The following is a 27,361-nucleotide window of genomic DNA, read 5'->3' as shown; positions in this document are numbered from 1 at the left end:
TTTTCTTGTTTAAGCTAATCAGACTGATTTATTATTTTCCTGTCACCAGTTGTTTATCTAAGGTTTGAGCTAATTATTCATCCATTTCTAAAAGTATATAAAAAGAACAATAGTCCAGCAAGTACAAGTCACCCTATTTACTCACCAATTCATTTCCTTTCAACCTTTCCAGAGTTCAAACACAGGAAGCGTGCAAAAATCCTGGGTTAAGTGGCAGAACTTTTTGAATAATTACTAAAAAGAAACCCTGTCCACACAGATCACTTTCAAAGGATAATTAAAAGGAAATCATAAATGACAAAATGTTAAAGTATTTATAGCACTAGACAGAGGGCCACAGGTGCCATAAAGCTGATCCCCAGAAACAGAGTTTCCAGGTTACATTTTAATTAAGAAAACATTCACATATATGTCAATGTGAAACAAAACATTCCAAAATTTAGTATCTCACATTTTCCAAATCTAGTTTGCTAATATGCAATAGCATTATTATTATTTATTTAGCCTATCCCCTACTGCCTCACAAAGGCAAAACTGAGTTTGGAAGTGAAGAGCTTGCATGATACGCAGAACACGTACTGTATACATTCCTTCCATTAACATACTTTTGAATGAAGCTTTTTTATGCCACCAGTCAAATTCCCCAAACTTGGTGTCCCTATATACATTTCACTGCATTGATATGACCCATTTCCTCCCATATTCTTTTGTGTCCTTCTTTAAAAAAAAAAAAAAAAAAAAAAAGTTTAACCATCAAGTGAAAAATGTCCACAGGCATCTTACACTGCTTTATTTAAAAAAAAAAAAAAAAAAAAAAAAAAAAAAAAAAGCCCCATCCAGACAGCTTCTTTTGGAGAACAGCTTTACATTCCTGAGAGTGAATAGCTGTTGGAACAAGACTGCCTCTAAATGTTCCAGGACTTGTCAGACATTGTAATCAGGGGACTTTCCCTGTGGTTGTCGCAGTCGAATTTGTAAGGTAGAAAACGCTCCCACAGTCACATGAAAGAAGAGCTGCCACAGGTTGCGCAGTTCATACAGATACATGTTACACAGGCAAATTAACCCAAAAGTCAGGAAGGATTTGGCATTCCTCCAGCCCGTGTAGTATACAAACAGGTAACACTGTCAGGAAATAAAAAAGAAATCAGATTACCGCATGGAAAATAACTTCCACTGAAGAAACGCTATCTGGTCATTGAGAAATTACAGACCCTAAACCAGTAAAAGTCTAGACCAAACATGTAAGAACAGTACCAATTTAGCAGTCGTGGAAGGGTGAAAAGTACCCCACATCAATACAAGGTTACATTTTGCTTCCATTAAACCCTCTCTGAGAACAATTCTTTCATAATAATTGATTACAACCTGCAATAATGAGTGGGCCATGACAAAGGAAAATGAATGTTCCTGGCAACCTCTGGTCAAAATACTCTCTGTTCCACCCGAGCAATGGAGAAGGAACAAGAGCCCGTGTTAAGTTGTCTTCAAGCAAAGCAATGGGAAGGACATGGAAAATACCAGGGCCCTGCAGCTGGGAATACTCAGCACAAGGCAATCCCCCAGATACCAACTCAGTGTCCTGACAGGGTTAATGCAGAGGATTAACTGGCAGATGCAGAAAGGTCCACAAATAGCCACTGCCCTTCTTCAGCTGGTGCAAGACAGATCGCATTTGGAGAGAAATACACAACACCTCTACTGTAATTCTACCATGTTTCAAGGGCCAGTTTCTGCACGCTGTGGTGTAACACAGAATGTCAGGACTGCCCAGAGTTCCCTACTCTGCCTTCTTCCTACTGCAACTGGAAATCTGTCTCTCGCCTCTGTTTTCATCTCTAAAAGGACATAACTTATATGTAGACATTATTTTTACTTCTGCTATTGTTCAAACTACTTCCTTGACTTATAAAAAAAAAAATTGTTTGCCCCCCCTCTGGATTCTAGCCACTTCTGTCTGCTGAAGAAAGTTTTTGCTGTGCTTCAAGGTAGATAACATCACTTGGGCTTACTTTGTATTCCAAATTTGTTCCCCATGGATCTATAACCTGGTCACACAAATTTTTTAACAGCATCCATCATCAGATTATCTAAGTGTCATTTCTGTTCTTCCTGGGCATTTGCCACATTTTATCAGTCAGAGAAACTCTACTTAAATTTTTTTCATTTTTCAGGTTCCTCAAAAAAGGGCCAAAGCATTGTACATTTGCAACCAAACCATGCAATTTATTGAGGTTACTTTATATTCTAGTCGAAACTCAACCACTTTCTTATAAAGCATGCATTTCCACTGTAAGTGTGGCTGAGATTAACAAAGCTACTTGTAATTTCTGGATATCTAAATATCTTCAGAGATGTGAGTACTGACAGTATCAATAAGCTTTGTATGTCCTTCCTCCAAAGCAAAGTTAATCTAGAGATAAGCAATCCACGTTTCAGAATCAACCTGCTTGGCCATTTTGAGCAGAGCAAATGCAACCCACTTGTGATGGCAGTTTTACAAATCATATCTAAAAGAGCAATTAGTTGGTACTAGTATCTCAGCAGTAAGAATTCAGATAATTTCCTAGCGTTGTCGCCTCCACTGACAACATATGAAGAAGCGTAACTGCTTCCAAGATTAAAATAAGAGTCAGGATATGCTCCGTCGAAATGATTAATAAATATGAAGGGTTTAAAAACCAAAAATACTATAGAAGTTTAAAAATGTTACTGCAACATGATGTTGAATGACTGTGAATTTTACTGAAGACCTGTTTTATATGAATTCTGAGGCTTATCTTTTCATTAGTCTAGGTTTGAGATGCTAGAAGATTTGCCATTTACAAAACAGAGCACCAGTCAAAAGGCCAAAGCACTGTGGTTTTAACACCTCACTATAACAACTGCTGTTACGCAATTCCTGAGGAGTTATTTTCTTCTATTAAAGGGAAGTGTTAGCATGGCAATTACTGAGCATGCTTTTATGTAGGAGGCTCCTCTGTGCTACTTCAGAGAAGATTTTTATTTATTATTTTCTTTTAATAAATGTTAAGAAATGACTGAAGACTCAGCTCCTGACACTTTGCACTTTGGGTACAACTGAGACAGTTGTTACTTTTGTACATTTCCTTCTTCAGAAGAGACTAGAAACCATGGAACAACACTAGACATGTCAGCGAGCCTAAAACATCATATTCCTTGCAAGTCCTATTTTCTGCCTGCACACCTAGGTTACAAACATTTTTGTGGAAACTAAAAACACGCTGCTATGTTGTTATTAACTGAACGAGACAATACAGCATTATGGACACCTTGTGGGTGAATGACAATGAAATGCGCTGTCATGCAACATATGGAATTAATGTCCCCAACTCTTAAGTGTGGCAAAAGAACATCAGAACATGCCAGAGAACTGACAGCCCTCTTAGTTCTGAAAACCGATCAATTACATATTGTAGGAATGACACTAGAGCGTGCGGAATAAGAGTCTCACCAGATATATTTTGAGTATTAAGAAAAAGCCTACATTGCAAGCTGCATGGGTTCTTTCTTTAAAACAGCTCTATTCAAGTCAGACAGTGGGGGAAAGACATATGTCCTTATGTCTCAATGCGCAGGCATGAATACTTCATAAAGAATAAGGTTTCTAATTTGGGAAAGGAGGGAAGAATGTGTATTTTTCACACAAAAAAGAATGGAGGAGCTCCACCTTATCTGATATGTAACGGATTATTGGCATGGAAAATTAACACCAATCTGAAGAATTATTTAAGGCAGAAGCTGATGAAAAGTCAACAAGCGGTGAAGAACACAAGTTGTACTGTGACATTTTGCTAGAGATAAGTTGTAGAGAATGAAGATTACAGGTAACCTGGACAAAAGGCTGACTGATAGAAAGGCTGATATAAAAGGAAAATCCTGAGACATTATTTTATTTTATGGTCTGACACTATACTAGACTTTGGCACATGGGAAGAAGTAGAAACTGCATATTCCACAAGTGCAAGAGATTAAAAGTCAAAAAAATTATAATAACAGCAATTGAGCATGACAGACATTATAGTCATAGCTAAACGTGACAGCAGTGTCACTGAATGACAAATGCCAATGGGCACCAGAATACCTCGCTACAAACTATATAGGAAAGTCAAATCCAGATGCAGAAATGGAAAACCGACAGACATGACATGCAATGTGAAGTATCAGACAGGAGAAGGAAAACATAGTGGAAAGTGAGTGAAAGCTTTAGGAAGATGATGCACAATAATGTATGAAGTGAGGAAAAATCTGGGGTGTGGTGCCTAGGTATTACTGTATTTACTTCAAATCTTTCCAAAGGAAAGAAGCAGTAAGGCATTTGTTCAGATGGTTAAGTTTACTTGAGCTATGAAACTACTACTTTAAGGAAATGATATAACCTCCACTGCTTGTGACTTTCGAGATTAATTGTAAGCTTCAGACAGAAAAGTGCACCAAATCTTCTAATCAACTAACTGGAGAAAAATGCCAGCAAACAGAAGCTCTTTATATCAATCTACAGTATGATAGCTTATGATTAATGAAATAAAACAGAGCAGAAATTATTTTTATAATCGCCCTATTCAAGTATCTGTGACATTTAAGAAAACATGATGACAGTTATGCATGACTGGGTAATGTTTCTAAACTCTAGTGAATTATGCAAGCATAAGAACACACCTGGTACAAACAGGCAGCTGTTCCAAGAAAAAATGCGATAACATAGCTGAAATCTTCACCTTCATTCTGTGAAAATAAAACAAAAAGCCATGTTTTACAATGTTTCAGTGAAATACCAGGTATTTACAGTATGAAAGTTATTTACTATTGTATGTTACAATAGCCTCACATAGAAATTTATAGTAGTTCCTATACTATGCTAAACCAAAAGAGTTAGCACTAATCATTGCTTACTTATATGTCTGGCAAAAAAACACTGTGATCTGGAATCTGACCAAAATGTTTATTCGCAACACACGACTAAAGCTGAGATTTTCAAAAGCCTTAAACAAGTCCAGCTCTAACACTAGATACTTACCTTCTCCAGATGCCTTTGAAAATTCAAGTCTAAACACTGGTAACTACCTTTAATATCAGCTTTGCAGAATTGTGCCTTCCTCCAGCTTCACAAAATGGAAACGAGATAAAAGGCAAAGACACATACTGGCCACTAGGGTGCGGTAAAATTCCACATAGAGAATAACGCAGGCAGCTCTGCGTTCATGGCAGCGAGAACAAAAACAGATGAATGTATCAGAGAGAGATTATTAGAAAATTCAGTTTTCTTGAAGGAAAAGACAGAAAAATTTACATGAAGTGATAGATCTTTCTACTATGTGTTTAAAAAAACAAAACAAAAAAAATTCCTTCTAACTTATTCAAACGGGTTGTTACAGTTTCTATAGAGCTGAGCAGAATAAATTTACATGCTCAGTGATTATTCTAACTGCATTTCAAACAAACATCTGCAACGATCAGAAACTTTCCCAGGAAAACAATGGGTACTCATGCAAATGTTCTTCCTTGAAAGCGAGTATCATTCTGAGAAGAAGGTGGTCCATTTGGAACTACAACTTCTTTCTGCTCAGAGTACGTTCAGTGTGAAGCATTTCCATCTACAGTGTTAGCTAGGAAAAAGTTTGTATGTCTGCACATAAAACTTACCTACACAATGCAGTATGCTCCTGAATTGTATGTAAATCTTTGCCTCAGTGCCACTGCGTATTTACTGGAGTATAGCTACAGAATGTAACAGAGTTTTGGTAACACCCAAATAAAAACACTGATTTTAAAGGAAACACTAATTCAGAGAGAAGCTTTTGAATGACTTCTCAGAAGAAGTTCCATTAATCACGTTTTGGATTATTTCTCCCTAAACCTTGTAGATTTTTGCATAGTAAAGTAAATTAAGGGAAATTTTAATGGATTTTTAGTATGCCTCATTTGTCAGAAATAAAAAATATCTTCCATCTGTCCTGCCATCTATTACCTCCAGATGCAATAACATATATAATAAAATTAATTGGCTGTCCTATCATCACTTAAATAGGTTAATCTAACATTGGCATTCCTTTTTAAAAAATCAGCTGCAGAAAGGTAACAAAACAAGTTCTAGAAACATTACACTAAGTGGTAGAAATCTGTTCAGTACTATTTGTACTACAGTGTACTTGAAATTTATTCCTATTTATAAACTGAGAGAATTGTGCATATCACAGAAAACTCTAATTAGGGATAAAGTAGAGAGTATGTTCACTATTTTGTTCTTGGTTTTGCTTTAAAAAAAAACAAACGAAAAACAACTCAAAAGAAGGACCTAGCATGAAACACTTTCATTAACCCTGTTCATCTCTTCCTTAGTCTTCAGGAAATGCTGAGACCTCAAACATTACTGCTTTATTAAATCTTTACATGTATCAATAATTATGTAAGACAACTGGAATACAGTTGTATCATCTTCTTTACCTCACTCCCCTAAGAAAATCCACTAGGTATCAAAAGCATTGCCATTATAAAGTCCATATATATGTTTGAATAAAAAGATTCTCTATTAGCCGAACAGGAGGATTCCCATTTTCTTTCAGAAAACTTCCACAGGGTTTTTAGTTTCTACCTCCACCACCACAACAGTAGAGCCATTTAATGTTAAGTCTTTTTTTTTTTTTGTGGTAACACACATGAACTTTCTGTGCATGCTTGCAAGCACTACCAGCACATTCATTTGAATTGCTTGAAATCATTAACCACTATTATTTTCATTGTAGCAATGAGAATACAACTAGCACAAGAAATGGAATAGAAAGAAACTGAAAGGCTACAGGGAGGGTCAGAGCAAAGAGTTCACATAAACAAATAAATGCTTGTTGGTGAGGTGGTTTGGTGACGGGGGTGTTATTGTTTGGGGGGGGTAGAAGAAATCATTTGGCCGTCTTCCTTACATTGATCCTTTAAGCACACAAAGAGAAATAAGCATCCTACTTAAGAAGGTTTATTAAAAACAAACAAAACAAAAACTAGAAAAGGTTTCTAAAAAACAATTTTACAGAACTTGTTTAAAGATCCCTGCTCTGTGGACCTTTCAAAAAGAATTGGCCAGATTTTCAAAGCTGTTCATCATTTCTGTCAAGTGTTTTTAAATAACATCTATTAAAATTAAACGTCCCGTATCTTGGCATAAATTTAGAAAACAGAACATTATGTTCACATACTCACTGCTGCCAAGGTACCTACGAAGGAGTTGGCCACCCACCTTCTACTGCTTTTGAAACAGCCTCAATGAATGATGCATCACACTCAAGAAGGATGCACAGATCACAAACAATATAGGTTTCATAAACAGAGGTCTGACCTCACAAACAGTATTTCTGAAAATAAAACTGGCAAGACTTAGTTCATATAGCAAGCATCTTCTAAGGTGATATTATGATTGCTATGATGCATAACTCTTAAATTCATAAACATGTACAATACCTGGAGAAGACTTTCTATGGCATGAAAGCCACGAATTAAATTCAAAGCCCCACATAACAGACTAAGCACAAATGAGACAATCCCTGGCAGAGTGACAGGTTCCAGACGCTGATGAGGAGCTGCAAAGCAGAAGATCAAAGAAAGATATCAAAGGTCAAAGCAACATCTTTAGAAATTTAGTAAAATAGTAATCTCATTTTTCAGTGGTTTCAAGCTCAAGAAGAGATCATGGAAGCAAGCCACAAAATGTCCATCTTTTTTTATAAAAAGAAGAAACATTTTAAATATTTCAACACAAGGTTTAACAAAAAGTATACTTTCCTTCAATTTACATATATAATTGTCTTATTATATTTAGTCTTTAACTCAATACATTCAGGTTATTCAGTATGGTACTGAAAGCTGCTCAGACATGCCAGGAAATCAATGGCAAATGATGCACTTGCTAGTGAAATTTGTCCACAATTAGTAGCCAGCTAATAAGTCACATACTTAAGAGCTCCTCGCACAACCTCCACTTTTCTTTAACACTAATGCATTAGCAGAGCTATTGAGACTGATTTAGCTTGTTTGCTGAACAGAACACTATAAGGCAAAGCTATTACAGTCCCCTACCTTAAAAAATACAGCCAGTGAGTGCTACCAAAGAAACAAATAAAAAGGCGTTCCAAAACTAAGCTAGTAGCTATATTACAACCTTATACAGACCTTCCAGTTAGTGCTTAGAAGTCTCTTACAAAACACATTAAAATCAAAACACGCTTTCCTTCCATGCACACCCACTCTTTCAGGCTTATCTAGGGTCACAAGTACATAACAGTTATGTATGTTCCTCATTACTGTCCCTTTCCATAATTAATAACAGAAAGCAAATATAAAAAACAATGCAAAACTCTTAACAGTCTAGGCAACACTGGGAAAACAACAGGACTACTGAGCCATACTTAAATCATTCTGTTCAAATCAACGAAGTGTAAAGATGTGAACAATGAGGTTAATGAACTGTAACATTAATAGAGAGAGGGGTGTCAATCCCAGTTGTTTGCATTGCACAGATCCAGGAAAAAGGCTTTCCAAACAGTTTATGGAGTTACAGAACCTAAAGAAAAAATGACAAAAGCTATTTCACATTGATAAGTAGACAGGGCTGTCCAATTATGAGCGTGTGTTAACTTAAAAATAAAACACAAAACTAGTTCAGTTAACTCATTTGTGCTGAATTTAATAGTGTAAGGTGGGGGGTTTTTTAAACAAAAGCATAACCCATGTTTAACTTCCAGAGCTTATTGCTTTTCTAACTGTAGTGCATATTAGGGGAATACTACCAGCAACCACTCAGTTAAGGTTAGATATGCTAATTGCATACCAAACCATTCTTTTTCAGTGACTTGTAACTGGTTGGTTTGTTTTGTTTATTTTAAACCATCTCATCTAGAGAGTGGCAAAAAGCTTAAGGTCTATGTGACTATTTTTAGCTAAAAGTAATTGCATTTCATTAACTGGTAGATAAAATTAGTTCACTGCTCTCCATGGACAGCTCTCCAATCTCATTTTCCCCATGCATCAGGGTAACTTTAAAACATCATGTGTTAAAACAGTATTTAAAACACCTCTTTGAGAACTATGGGGGAAAAAGTAAAGAGTCTTGTCAGCTAAATCAAGACAGTCTATGAAGGATCATAAAATACTAACTTTTCTCTCTTACTAAATATGAAAACAAATCCAAAAACTTTAAAGGACACTGCATGCCACTACTGATGTCATTAAGCTCTCCAGGGCTTAATAAGTTTTAGTGTTACAATCAAAGCCACAAGAGTCATTTAAATACAAAAAAATAAAGGCAAAACCAGAAGAACAAAGGAGGAGTGTCACAAAAGAGAGGGTAAAGGACAGCTGACCTTGAGTCAGTACATCCATAAATCTTAGAAATATAACAACTACCATATCAAAAGTTCTGTAACACAAGCCAAGGATCAAATAAAGCACAAATTCTGAATTAAAATGTTAAAATTTAAATAAAAATTTAGGAAATTTACACAATGAGAGAAACTGCAGTACTTGTAAGAACATTTCTTTAAAAATAAAATGTATAAAAATAAACCATCGAGTACACCATCAAGCAAAAAGTAACTTTGATTTGACAATGGTTCCTTCCCTGGAAAAAAGCTCAGAAAATAGTAAATTTATCCTAACTTAAAACATCACACATCAGCATGCTGTCACCCTATTTCTAATGCCTGCCAACACCTACATTCACCTTTGAAGCAAAATTCTATCCATAATCTGCACACTTTATGCTTCACACAATAATTACCGCCATTCCTCACTACACAGCACAACTTTCGCTAAAGGAAATGGGCTGCTATTTTGAATTACTTTAACAATAGGCCTAGCACTAGACCTTGGATACATATCCAACTACAAATATAAGCAAGTAACAGACAATGCTTCATCAGTATAGGCAAAACTAATGCATGAAATTCTGCTATACTGTGTAACAAAACAAGATTTGCATCTACCTAACTTCCTACCTCTGCATGCTATCCAACTTGATTTAACATATTTAATTCACTTATAGCTAGTCATGTTTTTTTACCAGGACAGCATATTCAGGAAATTACACTAGGCCAACCATATCTTTTTGTGAGAATTTGTCCTTAGAGCAAAGGAGAAACTTTGAAGTCTAGCCAACTGAGTGGGTAGCAAACATCGAGAGAAAGTTCTTTTCAAGGGTGGAGAGAAGCAATGAATGTAAAGAATTACAATACTATTAGCAGACTTGCTAAAAAAGACACTGTTATTCAATAGCATCTAAAATTTGAAGAGCTGAAGAAGGAGCAAAGTGCAAACCTCTCATAATGTACAGCCCTTTGATGGTGAGTTTCTACAGCAATTCAAGGAAGGAAGTTGATAACTGAACAGAGAGATCTATGGAATTCAGAGGAAAAAGAAAGTTAAAAGTAACTGAAAGAGGGAAAAAGAACAGAAAAAAGTTGACATGGAAAGAAAAGAGGACAACAGAACTGCTTCTGTAAGACAAGTTGTGGAGAAGTAGGTGAAAAAAATTGGAAGATCATCTGCCTATTATTGTTTAATTTTACTTTATAGTAAAAAGGGACATGGTCCTTACACATTTTAATTTAGGGCCATATGATCTTCCAACACTTTTTCTCAGAAAAGTGATAAAAACCTCACCTCCCACTACATGGACAACTTTAAAAATACAGCCAATTTTGACACAGGCCGAATTCTCTCATGTTCATTGTTTTTTCTTTTTCCAATTTCAGGAAGTTTGAATCTAGACAATTTTCAGAGTTAACCAGTTGCCACTACTGCCACCATAACCTTTTCCACCAGCCAGAATTACACTAGAACATCAAGAGGTAATAACAATGTAAGCATCAAAAGTGGCAAAAGAATGGTATCACAGCATTACATACCTTTAAAAACAGCTCACACATATAAGCAGTAGATGATTAAAGGCATGTACAGTGCTGCTTAAAAGATTCTACTCTTCTAAACAATTTAACAATCTTCACACTCTTCCTTTATTTATTCTCCAGAACCTCTCTCTAATACTGTTAAATTGCAAATAGAGAGATTGTAAGCTATTTCTACACTGTCTCATAGCACCTAGAATTCTCAGGATCAGGGCCCCAGCAGTACAAACAGAGCACCCTAGCGATTTTGTTTGCTTTTCATCTTCAGTAGAAAGTAGGTTTCAATCTTCTAGAGGAACCCTTACGAGCACATGAAGTAATTAGGATAATACACTGGCAAAGAGATCTTTTTTTAAATATATATATATACAAACTGCACAAAATTAAGCTGATCTCTTGTATTACAGAATGTAGCAAGTGTTTAGATTTATGATTCCAATTTTCACCCTGACACTGTGAACGGCATCGGTGTATGTCTGCCCAGGATAACTAGCCTTATAGACGGAGGTACTTTGGGAAAAAAAGGGGAAGATATTAACTAATTAAAATCAACACTTTAGCCTTTTCTTCTATTTATGATTTTGCTTCACTGAACTTAGAAGACTGAAATCAGATTATGTCAGTTTCACATGTGGAGTCCACATATTAGTGCAAGGACTTGGTGAGTTTTAAGTTTTCTGTCCTGTTGGGAAACTTCTAAAGGTGGACCTCAAACCAATTCAGAGCATTCACTTAATAGCACAAACCTTTAACCCAGTTCAACCACACAATTCCATATTTACCTCCAACATGAAATAAATTAAAGTTTTAAAAAACTGAAGACTACTTAAATGAATGTGGCAAGTATATACAAAATTACTATTATTAACATCATACACAAGGCACAGCTCTTTGGATTTTCACCGTCGCAGATGCTTCCTAAAGTGATGCTTCTCCCTCCAGCTGCTCTAACTCCTGACACTGTGCTCTTAGCTTATGTCATCACTGGGTCTTACTGGGCGGAAATAATAAAAATTTTCATAAATCTTAAAAGGTCAGAAAAAGAAGATCATCTTGTTAAGTGCTCATCTTCATCTGCTTATTTTCATGCGGATTTTTTTTTCCTTCAATAAAGCAGTCCATTGAATGGACCCATTTCTCTCTCTGAGTGCCTTGGGAAGATAACGCATTTTGAGTAGAGGACGAAACAGACATCTAAGCTAAGATACATGTAAGGTCATGTCAGCTTTATACTTTATGAACACTACGGTGAAAAAGCTTTTTTACAGAAAAAAATATCAAAGGTTAATTCTACTACCCTGCATCTGTCTCATTTAAGAATGCAAAAACTAAAGTCTGAAACTTACCTGCAGATATCTTACCAGTACCCTTATATTCCGCCACAGATAAATGTGCAAACCCATTAGCTGAACCAAGTTCTGAGACAGAAATTTGATAAGGTGGTCTCAGTTTGATTTCTGTCTGCATGTCAGCAAGATTCATCTTTGTTGACAAAGAACGTGTGTTGTTATATCTCTGTTTGGTCCTCTGAATGAAATTATCTGTGTAAAATTTAAAATAAAAAGGTATATCCTTATGGGCTTTTGTTAATTAAATAATCCAAGACCATGCAGCTTTATGTACTACATACTTCATAAATTGAAATATATTGTTTGAAATGCTTGTATTTATCTTGGATTTTTTAATACTATTTCTGGTTTGTGACTTATAAATCATGGGCTATTTAATTCTGCAGTAAAAAAAAATTTAAGCTCTAGAAATCTAATTACTTAATAACTGTGAATAAACTAATGACTTTTCACTGCATGAGACTGAATGCATTGCTAATACAATGGATTTACTGCACTTATTCTAGCTTTTCTGTTAGTTTACTGAATACCCTTACAAAAAAAATGAACTCCTGCATTCAAGTATAAACTTACCTGAGTAAGAAACTTGCTTGCAAAATGTTCAGGCAGAGAAAATTAATATTGTATTACACACATACAAAGACTGTAATAGACCTACACTCTAACTTAACAAGTAGCTGAAGAAAGAAAGCATTAGGGGAGGAAAAAAAAAAAGAAAAAAAGAAAAAAAAAAAAAAGAATGTTCCTAGAAATCTTCATAAGGAAGACAACAATGTTATACAGAAATTGTTCAAAATTGCCTGACTAAATTATAGACAGGAATTAACCAACTGGAATATCTTCCCCCATATTTCTAAAACTGCAGTTCTTTTTGCTCTAATGTGTTTTACAAGAATATTTAAAATAACTGCCTAACATATAGTATTAAAGTGACAGATCTTAATGGAATCCATAAGAGCTGTTATCTGGTATATATGAGATTAGTTGTATTTGGAGCTTGCATGACAAAAGATTAAATGCTTCACTATATCATAGGACAAATAAAAATCTCTCCCTTTCATGTACTGAACAAAAATTATAGCACTGCTAAAAGCAAACATGAAATTGCAATCTTTTACTTGAGAAATTTATGAAGCTCAATGCCTTTACAGGTTAAGTATTTCAACCAGTATGAAGTCAAACAATTCCTAGTATTATTAACTAGGAGAAGATGAACTCCAGATTTGGTCACACAAGGCTTAAACCAAAACCTACTGGAATGAACAGAAAGATTATAAACAAGTTTGGATAAAACTCTAGTAGCCTAATTTAATGCCCACAGAAGTATTTCTTTATTGACGCTAACGGGAGTTAAATCAGATTCTAAATCCACCTGAAATACAGCTATAAACTGCCTTGGACATTTTTGTTTTGTGTGCATTAAGTTGCACATCTATTTAAATATTCATTTGTCTTAGTATGAGAATCAAGGAAAAAAAAGTCAGATCCTTACCAAACTCTATAAAACAGTACGGTCTGACAGCAGTATTTGTCTTCATCATATTGTAGGTAGTGATGAACTCTTTCTGAAGCTCATCCAGGAAGCAGAAAGCCAGGACACTGGGATAATTTTCAGTGCACAACATCATATAGCTTACTCCCAAAGAACTTATAAAGCTATAATTGAAACAACAAATTCAAAATTTCAAATTTAAATCCAGGTAATTCACTGCTTCGCTGGTCTGATCTTATATGCTATAATCAGAAAAGCAAAAACTGCTCTGGGGTAGCAAGGGAGTTAATGTTTACTGAAAAGTTCAACACTATTCTAGAAGAAAAACAATTTACTTCTAGGCAATATTTTACTTTAACACCACATTATACAATCATATGAGAAGCTGTGTTATACTATATGTGTATGTATATATGTGTGTGTATACATATGTACACACTTTCACATACACGGAACAGAAAAATAACATAGAGCTTTTGCGATACAGAAACACAGCAGGTTTGCCCCATAATAACAGCTTTTCATTCATCTCAAATACAGAATATGTGATCTGGTGCATCGCAAAAATGCAAAAACTCATCTTCAGATTGGGGGAGGGGTAGAAGTTGGTTCTTTCTAAAATATGTGAGGAAATAAAACTGTTCCATAGATTCATCATTATCCAAAGACAGTTGCAAGGATGACCAGAGACGGCAAATATGAAATTAGAAAGGGACAGTTTTCAATATACATATCCCTATTGCATTTAGGCAATTCATTAAATAGAGTTCATGTTTTCATGACACGCTGAAATTTCTTCAAAATCTTGATGGATAACTTACACTATTGAAAGGAATCAAAGACAAAAGTAATAAAAAACATCCTGACTAAGCCTTATGTCTCATTCTTAAAAGTTTCTTTTAAGCTTATCAGTTTACAAGCCAACTATAGTTGAGGATTTAAAAACAACATCAACTGCAAAAATTTAGTCCATACTGGGCCTAATCCTGAGAAATGCTGGAAACTCACATATACCAATGGGAGATGGAGAAGGCTGAGCACTTTCTAGTATCATTCAGGTGGTATACTTTCCACCACTGTAACTTCTACATGTTTGCTAGGGGTTAGGATGAAATTACTCACCTCATTTAAAACAGCATATCTAAATTAGAATCAGAATTTAGCTCAGCTAAAGTGCAACTGAATTACCAACTACACACAGGTGCACCTAGTTACCAATACGAAGGAGAAAGGTCACATATAAAGCAAATTCTGAATAAACTATAGATTCAAAGAATTATTTCATGACAATCCAAGTTTCACACTGCAAATGGCAAAAAAGAGCATCTTCTGAATTATTACTTAATCAGTGTTGTCATGCAGTACACTATCAAATTGACTAGCTCAAAAAAATTTAGCAATAGTTATTAAAAAAAGAAGTCAAAACACAAAAGCATGAAGAGAAAACAAAAAGCACGGTTGTGAAAGTGCTGGATGGAGCAGTAGAATAGGGAAGCTCCATTCAAACATTCAAGACTTTACTACACACTGCCTTCACGCTAGAAAAATCATTCCCACCCCCCTTCTCAGTCCCTGTGTGCTGTATGAAATAATTATTAAGTTATGCTTGGAGTTTAGGGCATGTTTTCTCTGAAGTCAACAGAAGTCCTGAAGGTACAATAAAAGGGCCTAACTCCATAACATCCTAACCATAAGTTTTCAGAAACACTGGGTTATGAAAGTACATGGGTACTTGTTTAAATTTGTGTAGAGTAAAAAGAGAAAACAAATGAACAGTAGTTGAACTAGCATGATGAAGAACAAGTCTGGTGATTTTCATGTAAGAACAACCTTGAAATTTAAAGAAATATTTCTAGTAAGTCAAGGACTTCGATACTTATAAAATATTGTCTTATTTCAAAGTAGAACCTCCACCAAAGTTTGAGTAGCTTTCAAATCTTTCTACAATTTCTCAATTTTAAATTTCTGATACATAAATACTGCCAAGAATTAATCTTAGTTTGATTAATCATTTCTAATGTGAACTGTTAACTCTTTAACTCACAGACAGACACAACCAGGATGTCACAAATATACAAAAGAGAAGTCTTACTTTATATTATACTGCCCAGTTTTCAGAGTACATCTATCGGGAAGCTGAGAAAGTTTCTTTGAGAGCATTTTAAAATATTTTCTACATTCTTGCATTCCCGTGCTCTGGTCATAATCAGTAGATGCAGACAGTGGGAGTCCATCCCGCACACGGACCACAGAGGCAGATAAAATCATAGACATTGCCAACAGAGTTAACGACAACCTACAACAAAACACAAATCAGGAGGAATCAGAATTAAGGTAAAAGCAAAGACAATGGAGTCAACTGTGATTAATCAAACTTCCCAAGCTGTATACTGGGCTCAGGCTTAAAATGGGGTACAGGGAGGATTTTCAACTATAACTCAGATCAGAGTCCTAACTGAATAGGACCTATTAGTCTACGTGAACCACAAAGCAGCAGCACATCTGACATCAGCGTCACATTTTCAACTATTTTTATCTGAACTGCCATAAATCCTCACCTAGAGATACTTGTGGAGATTGAAACACTATTACTTAGCCTTAGTACTACTGTAGCACTTGCACCCTTCAAGCTGTGTGTCTTCTCACTTAGACAACAATTATAGTCTAAACAAACAACACCAACACCTGGAGAGGAAAAATGTGTACTGTGAAGATACACCAGATGGAAAAGTGATCCAGGACTTGATCAAGTAATAATATTAATGTGCTTTCATGAAACTGTGTTACTAAGTACATGCTTAAGTACCCTGACAAACAGAGACTTACACAACTTATGAACTATCAAATAGGAAATCAAGGATCAGGACAGCAAGGAATGTAATCCAGCTGTCCCAACTCACAAAGCAATTTCTTAAACATGAAATGTCTTTTTTCTTATCTGGGTCTCCATTTTCTTTAAATCTCCAAAATGTGTCTATCAGTATTACACAAATAGTGAGCAGGTTGAAATGGTGCTTGCAAAGCCTACATGCTTTTACTGTATTTAATTTTCATAGCATAATAATTAAAGCTTTGTGGAATATAGTCACTTAAAGAAAAAGTTGTGTATTTAAACATTTCTCGACCAGAAGGAGAAAATTTATAGCAGGCATTTAACAGTATAAACACATAGCCTCCAGTCTTTCAAGTCTGAAGACACATTTTTAAAACCTTCAAGTTCTTCAAACCTTACGTTAAATCAAAACATCCAAAAGTTTAGCAGGACGAGCATTAAAAGAACTTATCTGCTAAGTATCAGTACATGAATTTGTCCTCTTACAAGTGGGCGAACTGCTAGAATTTATATGAAGCCAAAAGCAAACACTTCCTCAACTCTTAAAACTGCTCCGCAGACTCCTACCATGTACTACACCTATCACTTAAGAGATTATGAAAAAATAGATTTTTGCCTCCCTCAGATGATGCTACTCAAGTTCCATACAGTCACAAACTATGAAAGGAAACAGATTTCTGAATACAGCTGAAATATGCTTTCATATACAATACTGACATGTTTACAGCACCTTTCAAACTATGACCTTAAGAGTGCTTTACAAGCCTTACCAACTGAAGGACTGTATTCTGAAAAGTTAGGAATCCAAATTTTCCCCAAATAGCACTGCCTCTTCACAAAAGAGAGGAAATAGCTATTTTTTCCCCCGAACTCTCACCTCCCATATTTCCCACTACCTAAAGGTTATATATACATCAGGATACCTACTGAATACTAACCAATATTCAGGTTTTTTAAGGGTATATACTCTTCAGAGAGAAAGAGGCATATAATAATGAAAACATTGAAAATGTGTTGTAATTTTCAATTTAAGAAATTCAGCTTCATCAGCAGTCAAACTTCAACCTACTTTGAAATGCACCACATTAGCTAAACAAATTGCAAATTAATACCCTCGTATTTTACTTGTATAGCATATCAGATTTTCACCAAAGTCATAACAGCAGCAGAAGCCACTGTTGCCTGTAGTCTGCTGAATACCTTTGGGCTTTTATCAGGTACGCTTGCTATTTCAGCGTTTCACTACGGAATTCCCTATTGTACAAAGTGCTTTGATCAGCTGGACACAAAAATAGAAAACAAAACAACTTTAGGACTTGCTCTAGATTAGCTTGCTGGAGTGAAGCATTCTAGAAATTAAACCCGCGGTTCTAGAAACTTTTACCTATCTCTATTTCAGTTCATGCACGTGCTCCCAGCAGGACAATTCCCATAGAATGCACACAGCACCCGCTTTCTTAACTATGCTGCTAACCATAAAACCACGGCAGCAGCTCAAGAGCATGACAAAATTGCAGAGAAGCTTTAAATCATAATGGTTCTCTGACAATAACCACCTCTACCACTTGGAACTCAATCCTGAAAGGGACTTTCGGGAGCTATAGCAATATAAACAAAAGAACAATGATGTGATAGCAAAGTTTAAAATTCCCCTCATTAACTTACCTGCACAAAATGTAATTTCATGGATCTGCATTTCCTCTGATGAAGCGAGTAACTTCATTAGCACCTAACATGAAGAAAGGAACATAACTCCATGTCCCGTTTTAGGAAAAGGTAGCGAATAAGACAGCACTGCAGGAGAAACTCAGAATCCCGTAGCCAGCTCTCAGAAGGAAAAATATTGTTCTGTTCACTTTTTAAATGATCTTGACAGTTAAAGTTCACGTTGAGATATCTGATGAGATAAGAACAAACAGAAAAAGTTAATAAATGTTTTTACTGGCTAAGAATATTCTTCAGCTCTTTTTGTGAGGGCCTGCTTACTGGAAAGGCCCGAAGACACACCAGGGAGATAACTCAAGAGGTACTCAAGTAAAACGAAAACTAGAATAATAGAAATGTTAAAATACTTCTATGTTCTTTAAGTGAAGTTGAGGAAGTCCCATCGCTTCAGCCATTTAAAATGGGTAAATATGTTACAGTATATGAGAAAATATGCACAGTACATGAGTAACTCGGAGTAATGCAACCTTTGACTCTGAATCCCATCATTCACCTCATACACTAAGTTTAATTAATCTGTAATTTCCTCTGATCAGAAACCTGAACACTTCGGCAATGTAATACAACACAACCACAGCTGTATTTCCAAAGCATTAAGATTTTCAATATTCAATCTAACAATAGTTGCTTTACTCCTACAACTATGGACAAAGAATATAAATATCACTAACAACAGCATGTATGCACAGACAAGAGACAAAGCAAAGCATGAAGACCCCTTTAGAGGTATTCTTTCAATTTTTATGTCTATTCTATAAGTAAATAAATATTTGCATAAATCTAGAACAAAACCATTTACTTTCTTCAAGACTCCTACTTATATTTAGAGAAATTAGGCTCTCTAACAGAAGATAAGCCTCCATTAAAACCTGCCAATTCTCTTAATGTACTATGAAATCACACAAGGTGAAAACTGTGTTTAGATGAACAGTCTTAAGATCACCAGTCAGCTAGGTTTTTTTACCATCATCTTAAAAACCCACCAGTGAAAATATGTACTTTTTCCTCAGCTTCCTAACGGCAGAATCAGAAAGCTATCTAAAAAATGAAGCTAATAAAAGAAAATCACTTTGGTTGCAAGATCACACGTACGTAAAGAGATGTGTAATACATATACTGTAACAGAACATCCAGCCTTACTTAAAAATGTATTAATACAGAAAAAAAGTTTACTAAATCTTCAAAATGAAAGAGCTACATTACTCAGCTCTCCAAACAATAAGGCTCTACAGAAGGAGCCAAGTGGTAAATTTGATATAGACTTATATAGGTAGAGATTGAAGAAATAACATAAAGGTATGGTAGTGTTTTTAGAACTATCTTTAAATGACTTTTTAAAACATCTATTCAAAACTGCACAAAGTAATTCACCATACCATTACAAATTTCATAGGTTTTCCTCCAAAAATTCTGTATCTATCAAACACCTGAAGATGACAAAAGACTGCACTTCCACTACAAATGGTCTATAAATCCATTACAGGTGCAAAGAAATGAACAGGGATTGGGTTTGCTACCTCATTCTATGACAGAACTAAGGAGTATCAAATCCAACCAGCAGGTGTTAGGCTCATGGGTACCGTAGATGGTTCTTCACAAGACATGCAGTTAGCCAGTGGAACTGCTTGTCACAGGATGTTGTCAATGCTAAAATGTTACATGAATTCAAGAGGTAACTGGAAAAGCTCACAGAAAAACTACAAGGGTTATTAAAACTAAAACACTACCCTTTGCTCAGCAAGATTCTGACCCCCAAATGATGACCAACAAGGAGAGTACACCACGGAAGCATCACTCCATGCTTGCTCTATTCTTACGTTTCCCTGTGTGCATCTACTTCTGGCCCATCTTTATTGATTTCCTCCCACACCGACACTTCACAGCCCTCCCTGCAAATGAGGGCTGGGAGAACTCATGGAAAAGAGGAACATGGAGAAAGCCGGCCACAGACAAGTAAGAGTCAACTGAAATGGTCATTCCTCTGTTACTGCACCCTCCCTAAAGCTGTCCGGTTTATCATACACATCAAACTCCACTGCTTTCACAAATAGGAATCATCACATGTGGCTTCCGTTTCATTTCCTCCCATGAGTGGGAAATCTCAGATGATGAAAACCAGAGCCTGTTTTACTGTACTTTTTTTTTTTAAACACATATTCAATTATCATCTTGCTTATTTTTGTGTTATGATGGTACTTGATCCTGAGGCAGCATGTAGAAAAGTCCTAGAAAGCAGTATACGTTCCAGTCTTTTCTAACGAATCAGTCTTCCAAGTTGTGATCTCACAGTAATTGTTTTATATCCATCTGACATCTTCTCATAACTTTTTTTAGATGTGTTTGAAAGTGACCTGTGAATAAGGTTTGCTCAGGATACTTCAATTTTTTAAAAACAGTCGAGCTTCACAAAAATTGAAAGAGATTCTAAGCAGATCTAGTGTAACAGGAAGCCTACCCTCCTGCACCTGCTGGCCTTCAGCCAGCCAGCCAGCCACCAGGTTACTGAAGCCATTTCTTGCCAGGCTGTCTGCCTCTCATGGTAACCTTCCATAAAATATAAAATTGGGAAGCGGTTGCAAGGTGCACACCTGCTTGACGCAGAATGAAGATAAAGTTTCTGTGCTTACTTCGAGAGTACATCATAGCGTTGGACAATTTATTGCCCCCACTTTTGAGGGTTGTGACAGCTGCATTATGCAGGCAGGAGTCTTAATTCTTCCACTCTACAGCGTACTTCAGAAACGCATGTTACAAACTAAAGCACTACAGAAGAACGCAACAAATAAAGCCGCTTTGACATCATCAGGTATGATCAGACAAAGAAATAATCCTAAACCACAGGCCCATAAAATCCCTCCCATAAAGCAGAGGAAAAGCACACCTTGGAAACAGCATCAAGACTCCGACTCAAACTCAGGGAACGGAACAACCTGCATCCCAGTTTGGGAACGTGACCCTTCCACCTACCACCTACGCACACGGCGGCTTCCAGACGATCGTTTGCACTATTCGCAACGGCAGCCGGAGCGGGAAGAGGCAAGGCGGCTACTGACTTTACAGCGGGTTCGCGCCGCTTTAGACCGCAAAACTTCACACCAACGCGCCGCTGCCTGCGCCGACGCCCAGGAGAACGACAGGTCCCTGCCACGGCAGGCTTCAGCTACCGGCCTGCACCGACCCCGAGGCCCCAGCTGCCGCCGGCCGCCTTCTCCACCCCGCCCGCTGCCGGAGGCCAGCCCCCGGGTGACAGAGCTGGAGGCAGCCGGCGCACCCCTCTCTCACCCCGGCTGAGGAGCAAACGCAGGCGACCCCGCGGCTCCAGCCGCCGGCCTGCCGCCCTCCACCGGCCCGGGAGGCGGAGAAACCGCCGACGAGTCGCTTCCCTTCGCTTCGCGGGACCAAACCCGCGCCCACCGCGGGAGCCCTGAGGTGCCCCGGCTGCCCTCCCCCCCTCCTTCCGCCGCCCCGGGCCTGGAGCCGAAGGGGGAAGGCTGGCGGCAACCGAGACCCCGGCCCGGGGAGACCGGGCAGACGCAGGGCCCTGCGGCAGCACCTTCCGCCACCGGCCCGGCCCTGGCGCCGGCAGGCCCCGGGCGGCGGGCAGCCCGCGTCGCCTGGCAACGGCACCGCGGGGGAGGGGCTCCAGCTGGAGCCTGGCTCACCGGAACGGCGGCGGGAACGACGGCGGCGGCGGCACCGGCGCCCGGCCACGGCGGCCGCCTCCCGCCAGGCATTGTGGGTACTGTCCACGTCTGCCGCCGCCGGCGGGGGAGCGCCCCTCACGTGACGCGGGCGCGGACGCGCCATTGCTCCGCGGGCGGCGCGGGGTGGAGCTCGGCCGTCGCCATGGCGATACGGCGGGGCGGGCCGGGCCGGGCCTGCCCTGCGCTGCGCTGCCCGCGGGTGGCTCCGCGCCGCGGTCGCGGGTCGGTGTGGCCGCGCTGGTACCGCTCCCTCGGGAGGCCTCCAGGCTGCGGGGCGGCCCCGGTGCCGCGCCTGAGGCGCTGCTTCCTCAGGGGCGGGCGCCCTGAGGAGAAGGGGACGCCTCCCCCACCCCGCCGTGGGTCCCGTTGCTTTATGGCGGCGTCGCTTCGTGCGGGCCTTCCCCCGCCGAACCGAACAGGGCTGCCCAGCCAGCCTTCGAGGCCTCTGCGAACCTCGTCCCCGCAGCCTGAGGCGTCGGCCGGCCTGCTGGCTTGCCGGGGAGTTGGGTTGGGTTTGTGGCCCTTGGTCAAAGGGGCTGAAGCGTCCCGACACCACTCGCGTTGCAGAAAGCCCTCGGCTTCACGCATCTTTGGCTAATTCTTAGTTAGCTTCATTCTCAAAAGAACTGAGGTTTAGTAATTGTGCTCTTTGGGTTCTCCCGTTTCATGACTTTTAACTGTAGTTGGCCAATTTCCGCCAGGTTCAATGGACGCATATAGAACTCGGTAAATGCCTGACGCTGTATAAATAACAAGGTACGTGTTGGGTGTTTTCTGATGGGGCAGCAAACGTGACTGCCGATGGGGAGGATGTACGAGGGTGACGTAGTTGTCACCAGAAAAAGTGCACTGAGATGACACCAGCTACTGGACCAATTTCACTCATTTCCAGACAAATCAACTGGGCGTGTTTCAACAATAAATGACAATACAAAAATGAAAGTTTGCAAATCTCACTACTAATCCCAAAGTGAGGTTCCTATTTTAAAACTACTTTCTTTACCGAGACAAGAATAATTTTCTCCCTCTATTGCTCTTCTACTTCATGGTTTTCCTACCGTATCATACAGCTTTAGTCTGTATGTTGGCTCAAATCTCAAATGAAAGCAGCTTATTTCCTCACTAACACCTTTAACTTCTCCTTCCGTCTGTTACTACTTCACTACCCAAGTGCTTGTAGCATTGCAAAGGGTGTTGGGGTAGAGGTAATATACCTCGCGCGCTGGACTTTTGGGCTCTGCTGAGCTTCACTCAGGAGCAAGGTAATCAAGAGGATGGCACTAAAGCACATCATTAACACTCTGCAACCTCAAGTCTGCCTTCTCTAAGCAGCATAAACTATTTGAAGTGGACACCCATGGCAACCCCAGATACCAGTGGGTATCACCTCACTCCCTACCCCTGAGATAGTGTCTGTGAAAGCCAGTGATCCAGGTGTGGTAAAAGGATCTCTTGGATCTTACAGCCAGGCGTAAGTTGCTGTTGCTGGAGATTAATTTCGCCCTTTCAGCCTCCAGTCTTTCTCCTCCATGCTTCAAGCAAAGCTCAGCCAAGCTGAGGAATTGAGCTCTGTGTCTCAAACGAGGCTGCAGCAAGGGGTACAAAGTTAACTATAACAGAGGTGGAGGGAAGACTGGCAAAAAGAGAAAAATTGTTTTCAGAGGAGACTCAAAATCAGACAGGGAAGCGGCGAGGTGGGGGGGCAGGAGACACAGGTGGCATGAAGATAAGGGAGAGGAAGGCAGGCGCAGGTGAGCATAGGGGCCACTGCAGGAGGGGTCACTTGCGGGTGCTTGGTGAGGTAGTTTTTCTCTGAATGTAAAAGCTCAAGGAAAAAGTTATATCCTGGAGACCACAGGAGAAGACCCTTTTCTGAGCATCCTTGTCCTAGTGAAAGCTGCGAGTTGCTGGGGGGGAACCATCAAAGATGTGCACCACGAACAAGTCTTGCTTAAGCCTCTCAAGGGACAGAGGGTCTGTGTGTTTGAAAAAGCAACTTTGCCTCTCCAGTTTAGTATCTTGGCCTGTCAGGAAGAAGCTGTGTTCCCTGTTGGGCTTTTGTAGAGCTGAGCATGGGAACATCTCAATCCTGACTAGGCACAACTGTAGCACACGTTTGGAAGATGATACATTAATCTGAATAATTTCCAGAGAGTCCTTATCCTGAATAAACAGAGTGCACAGTATTACAAGCTGCTACACAATTTAACAGCTTATGATAACATCTACTATAATGCTGAGAAGTAGTGATTACTCAATTAGAGGCTGCCTAAAGGTTTGTGATAAGTGCATACGTGTGTAATTTTAATTTTTCTAGTTCTTCTGTTTATCTTTCAACCCTAAAATTCTCTTGACCTTTTGTAAATGTTTTGAAGGAAAAAAGATAAGCATTTTGCATTTACATAAACAGGACTTCAAAAATTATATACACATCTATTAGTTAAGACTTACACATTCCTAGGGGAAAAAACGTAATATTCTTTATTTTCAGGTGAACCTGGCCCCGAGAGGTTAAAGAAATTGCACAATGTCACTGAGGGAGGTGGTGGCAGAGTCAGAAGTGGGGTTACAGCTCCAGCACTCCCAGCTCTCACGGTAAATTTAAATCATACCTGTTATTCAAGAATTTGCATGGCTAACAAGCCAGTTACACTTAAAATAGCTTTTTTTCTTGTCCCATTGACTCCCCTAAGACATGAAAGCAGTAAAACATTGTTACAGGGGAACCACACAGTAAATAAATGAATGAAAGCTGCAGCCAGAGATAAAACTGAGATTCGTAAGAAGTGAATCCAGTCAGTGCAAAGGGAAACCAAAGTGGAGGAATGTGAGTGTTTCAAAAGGAGGAGAAGAGGTGAGGAGATGAAGAGGAGTACGAGACAGGGTATGGACAGCATCAGAGGTTGAAGAGAGAGCCGGATGGGAAGGACTGGTGCCAAAGAATTCCCAGCGGTGCCAAACCCCTCAAAGATGACAGCGAGGTTCGTCTTCATGAGTACAGCAAAATAATGAAGCCATGTGCTTGCTTAATGTGTCATCAGCCCGCTGAAGGCAAAACCCAACAGCGAACACTCAGAGACAAGTTAGGGTGGGATTTATCTCATCAAATTTTAATGATCTGGAAATTGTGCACTGTGAAGCTCTCTGTTGCTATTTCGCCTCAGTCACTGCAGGGGGAGCAGACATGTCCAGCCGCATTTACAGGCCTCGGTTTTAGATGAGTAAAGGTAGGGAAGACAAACCCTTAGGCTCTGTCCACTGGGTTTAAACACGACTTTTAAATCAGGTTTCCCCAAGGAAAAATATCCAGCCTGAGGAGCTGTCAGTAGCTGTGCTCATCGGTGATGGAGCCACAGAAGCACAGAGGTAAAGGTCTGAAAGGACCCTCAGAAGGTCATTCAGAAAATTCCACTTCAGTTTTCTTTGCAGCAAATTAAACTGTGGAGTATATCAGATTGCTGATACACTTTGTAACCCATTTTTATGGGGAAAATAAATGCCTTCTCTGATTTAGACTAATTAAACCCAAAGCCTTTCATCTTTAAAAAAAAAGAAAAAACCAATGAAACTTCTGTTTACTAAACATCTTTGTAATTCTATTCCTCCTTTCTCTGGACCTTTTTTCTCTTACATCTTAAAGTTTGGTGCTTGAAGCTGGAGGTATTATTCAAGCTGGGGCTTTAGCTGAAAACCAGACTAAGAATCCATCAGTGTGCTTCCTGTTTCTTGGATGGCAATGCCAATTCCCATAAAAAAACAGGTATGTTGAATCAGTAAATTTATGTTGAGTGCAGCCCAGTTTCATCACAAGTGCTTAAAACTCTGAATCAGGCTCCTGAAATCATGGCACCAGCTAAGACCCCATGACTTGCTAACAATTCTGCACTCTAAAAAAATTGCATCTGATTTTAGAGGTTTTAGAGAAACCTGTGTCCATAATCACAAGAGCTAAGATTATATTTGCTGGAATGAACTGTTCTTGCTAACACAGCATCAGCAGAAGTGTGAGCAAGGTCATAAAAATCATCAGCAGAATATCCAGTTTATTTCCTTGCTTCTCTTTTAAAGGCCTTCTCTGCTGATTCAGTCGTAAGGGCCTGTGCTGGGCAGAAGAGTTTCTTTCATGGAACAATAGTGTTTAATTCTCAAGGGCTTTACAAGTCTGAAGCCACCTCGTAATGTCACATAAAGTATCTCACTGGTAATAAATGCAGATGTTAGAACAAAATACAGCGTTATCCCAGTGGCTCTTGTTGCAGCAGGGCCCAGCATGATCTCCTGCATAAAGAACATCATATTTCTGAGAAGTAATCTTCACGCTGCATCTCAATTAGTTTGAAAAGCGACATGTTGTTAATGCATTTTTATTTACAGGGCCATTAGCATTGTGGGCTTATGGAAATAACACAAGCGAGCTTTTCTGATGATCGTGTCCCAAGCCATTCCAACAGTAACAGTCTCTCTTTGGGGCTTTTATGCTTACTTTATTCCCTCTCTGGTAGAAGTAGCTGATCTGGAAAGCCACATGAATATACTCCTAGTACATGTAATCCCTTTAGTTCCCTACATGACTGTAATTGAACACATTGGCAGACTTGGTTTGTATTTAAATATTTCGATAGAAGGGAAAGTCATTCCAAGCTGATCACTTCATGAGGCCAAAAACTTCATTAGGAGCCATTTAAACAATAGCAATAAATAAGAAAAATCATTATTTGTTAGTACAGTTGTGCCATAAACACTATAATTTATATTCAAAGAACTTTTGGTCCCTAAAGAAATTTGTCTTTGTTTATGATAATAGACACAACAAACTTACTTGAGTAAGAAAAAAACATATGTGGCTTTGTAATCCACAGTTAGGATGTTCTATTTGAAATTTAATTCAGAAGGATAGAAAGGTTTCTTAGGACTGAAGGGATTATTAGGTACTGTAATATCTAATAAGATTATAAGATGGAGGTGGTAGCTCACTATAATAGAAATCCACTAAGACATAGGAATATACTAAGACATAGGACCAGCCGGACTTTCTGGGTTATCAAATCCAGTCCCCAGGTACTGCAGGCAACTGGATCCCATAATCCATTTAATACATTTTGTGAGCTTTACAATAAAACTAGGTATGGTTTTGTCCCTATAATTTTTACACCCTCACTATGCAGGTGGATAAAGAACACCTAATTGATAGTCTAAATTATTCATGGCCATTTTATACCCACTTGCTCATATACCAAGATTGCCTACCTTTAATATTTCCCCTACCTGATGTATTTACAAAGAGCAATCAAACCGCATCTTGGTCTTCAGCTGCTAGGCTAAACGAGCTGTGTATGCACACTTTCCTT

General features: G+C 38.7%; 1 protein-coding gene across 1 annotated transcript; it reads right to left on the bottom strand.

Annotated features, from left to right (window-relative positions):
• SEC22A (SEC22 homolog A, vesicle trafficking protein) lies at window positions 1-22,082 on the bottom strand. The gene is made up of 8 exons (XM_052791135.1): window positions 21,972-22,082; window positions 18,250-18,481; window positions 15,844-16,047; window positions 13,752-13,915; window positions 12,257-12,451; window positions 7,471-7,589; window positions 4,681-4,746; window positions 1-1,125 (listed from the first exon to the last, which is right to left on the bottom strand). The coding sequence occupies exons 3-8, from the start codon at window positions 16,023-16,025 to the stop codon at window positions 925-927; spliced, it is 927 nt and encodes a 308-aa protein (XP_052647095.1). The 5' UTR covers window positions 16,026-16,047; window positions 18,250-18,481; window positions 21,972-22,082; the 3' UTR covers window positions 1-924.
• Window positions 22,083-27,361: the final 5,279 nt, after the last annotated feature.

The sequence above is a fragment of the Harpia harpyja genome, chromosome 7, assembly GCF_026419915.1.
Source record: "Harpia harpyja isolate bHarHar1 chromosome 7, bHarHar1 primary haplotype, whole genome shotgun sequence".
NCBI classification, from domain to species: domain Eukaryota; kingdom Metazoa; phylum Chordata; class Aves; order Accipitriformes; family Accipitridae; genus Harpia; species Harpia harpyja.
The sequence above is the reverse complement of the archived record's forward strand: the minus strand, read 5'-3'. Positions and strand labels throughout refer to the sequence as shown.

What these genes read in the sequence shown, in the direction of transcription:
- SEC22A (XM_052791135.1), bottom strand. Translation starts at nt 16,025, where the DNA reads ATGTCTATGATTTTATCTGCCTCTGTGGTCCGTGTGCGGGATGGACTC. An exon ending in CCATAGAAAGTCTTCTCCAG is followed by an intron (nt 4,747 to 7,470) that starts GTATTGTACATG and finishes TTATTTTCACAG; the next exon opens with AATGAAGGTGAAGATTTCAG. An exon ending in CAGCTGCCTGTTTGTACCAG is followed by an intron (nt 1,126 to 4,680) that starts GTGTGTTCTTAT and finishes ATTTCCTGACAG; the next exon opens with TGTTACCTGTTTGTATACTA.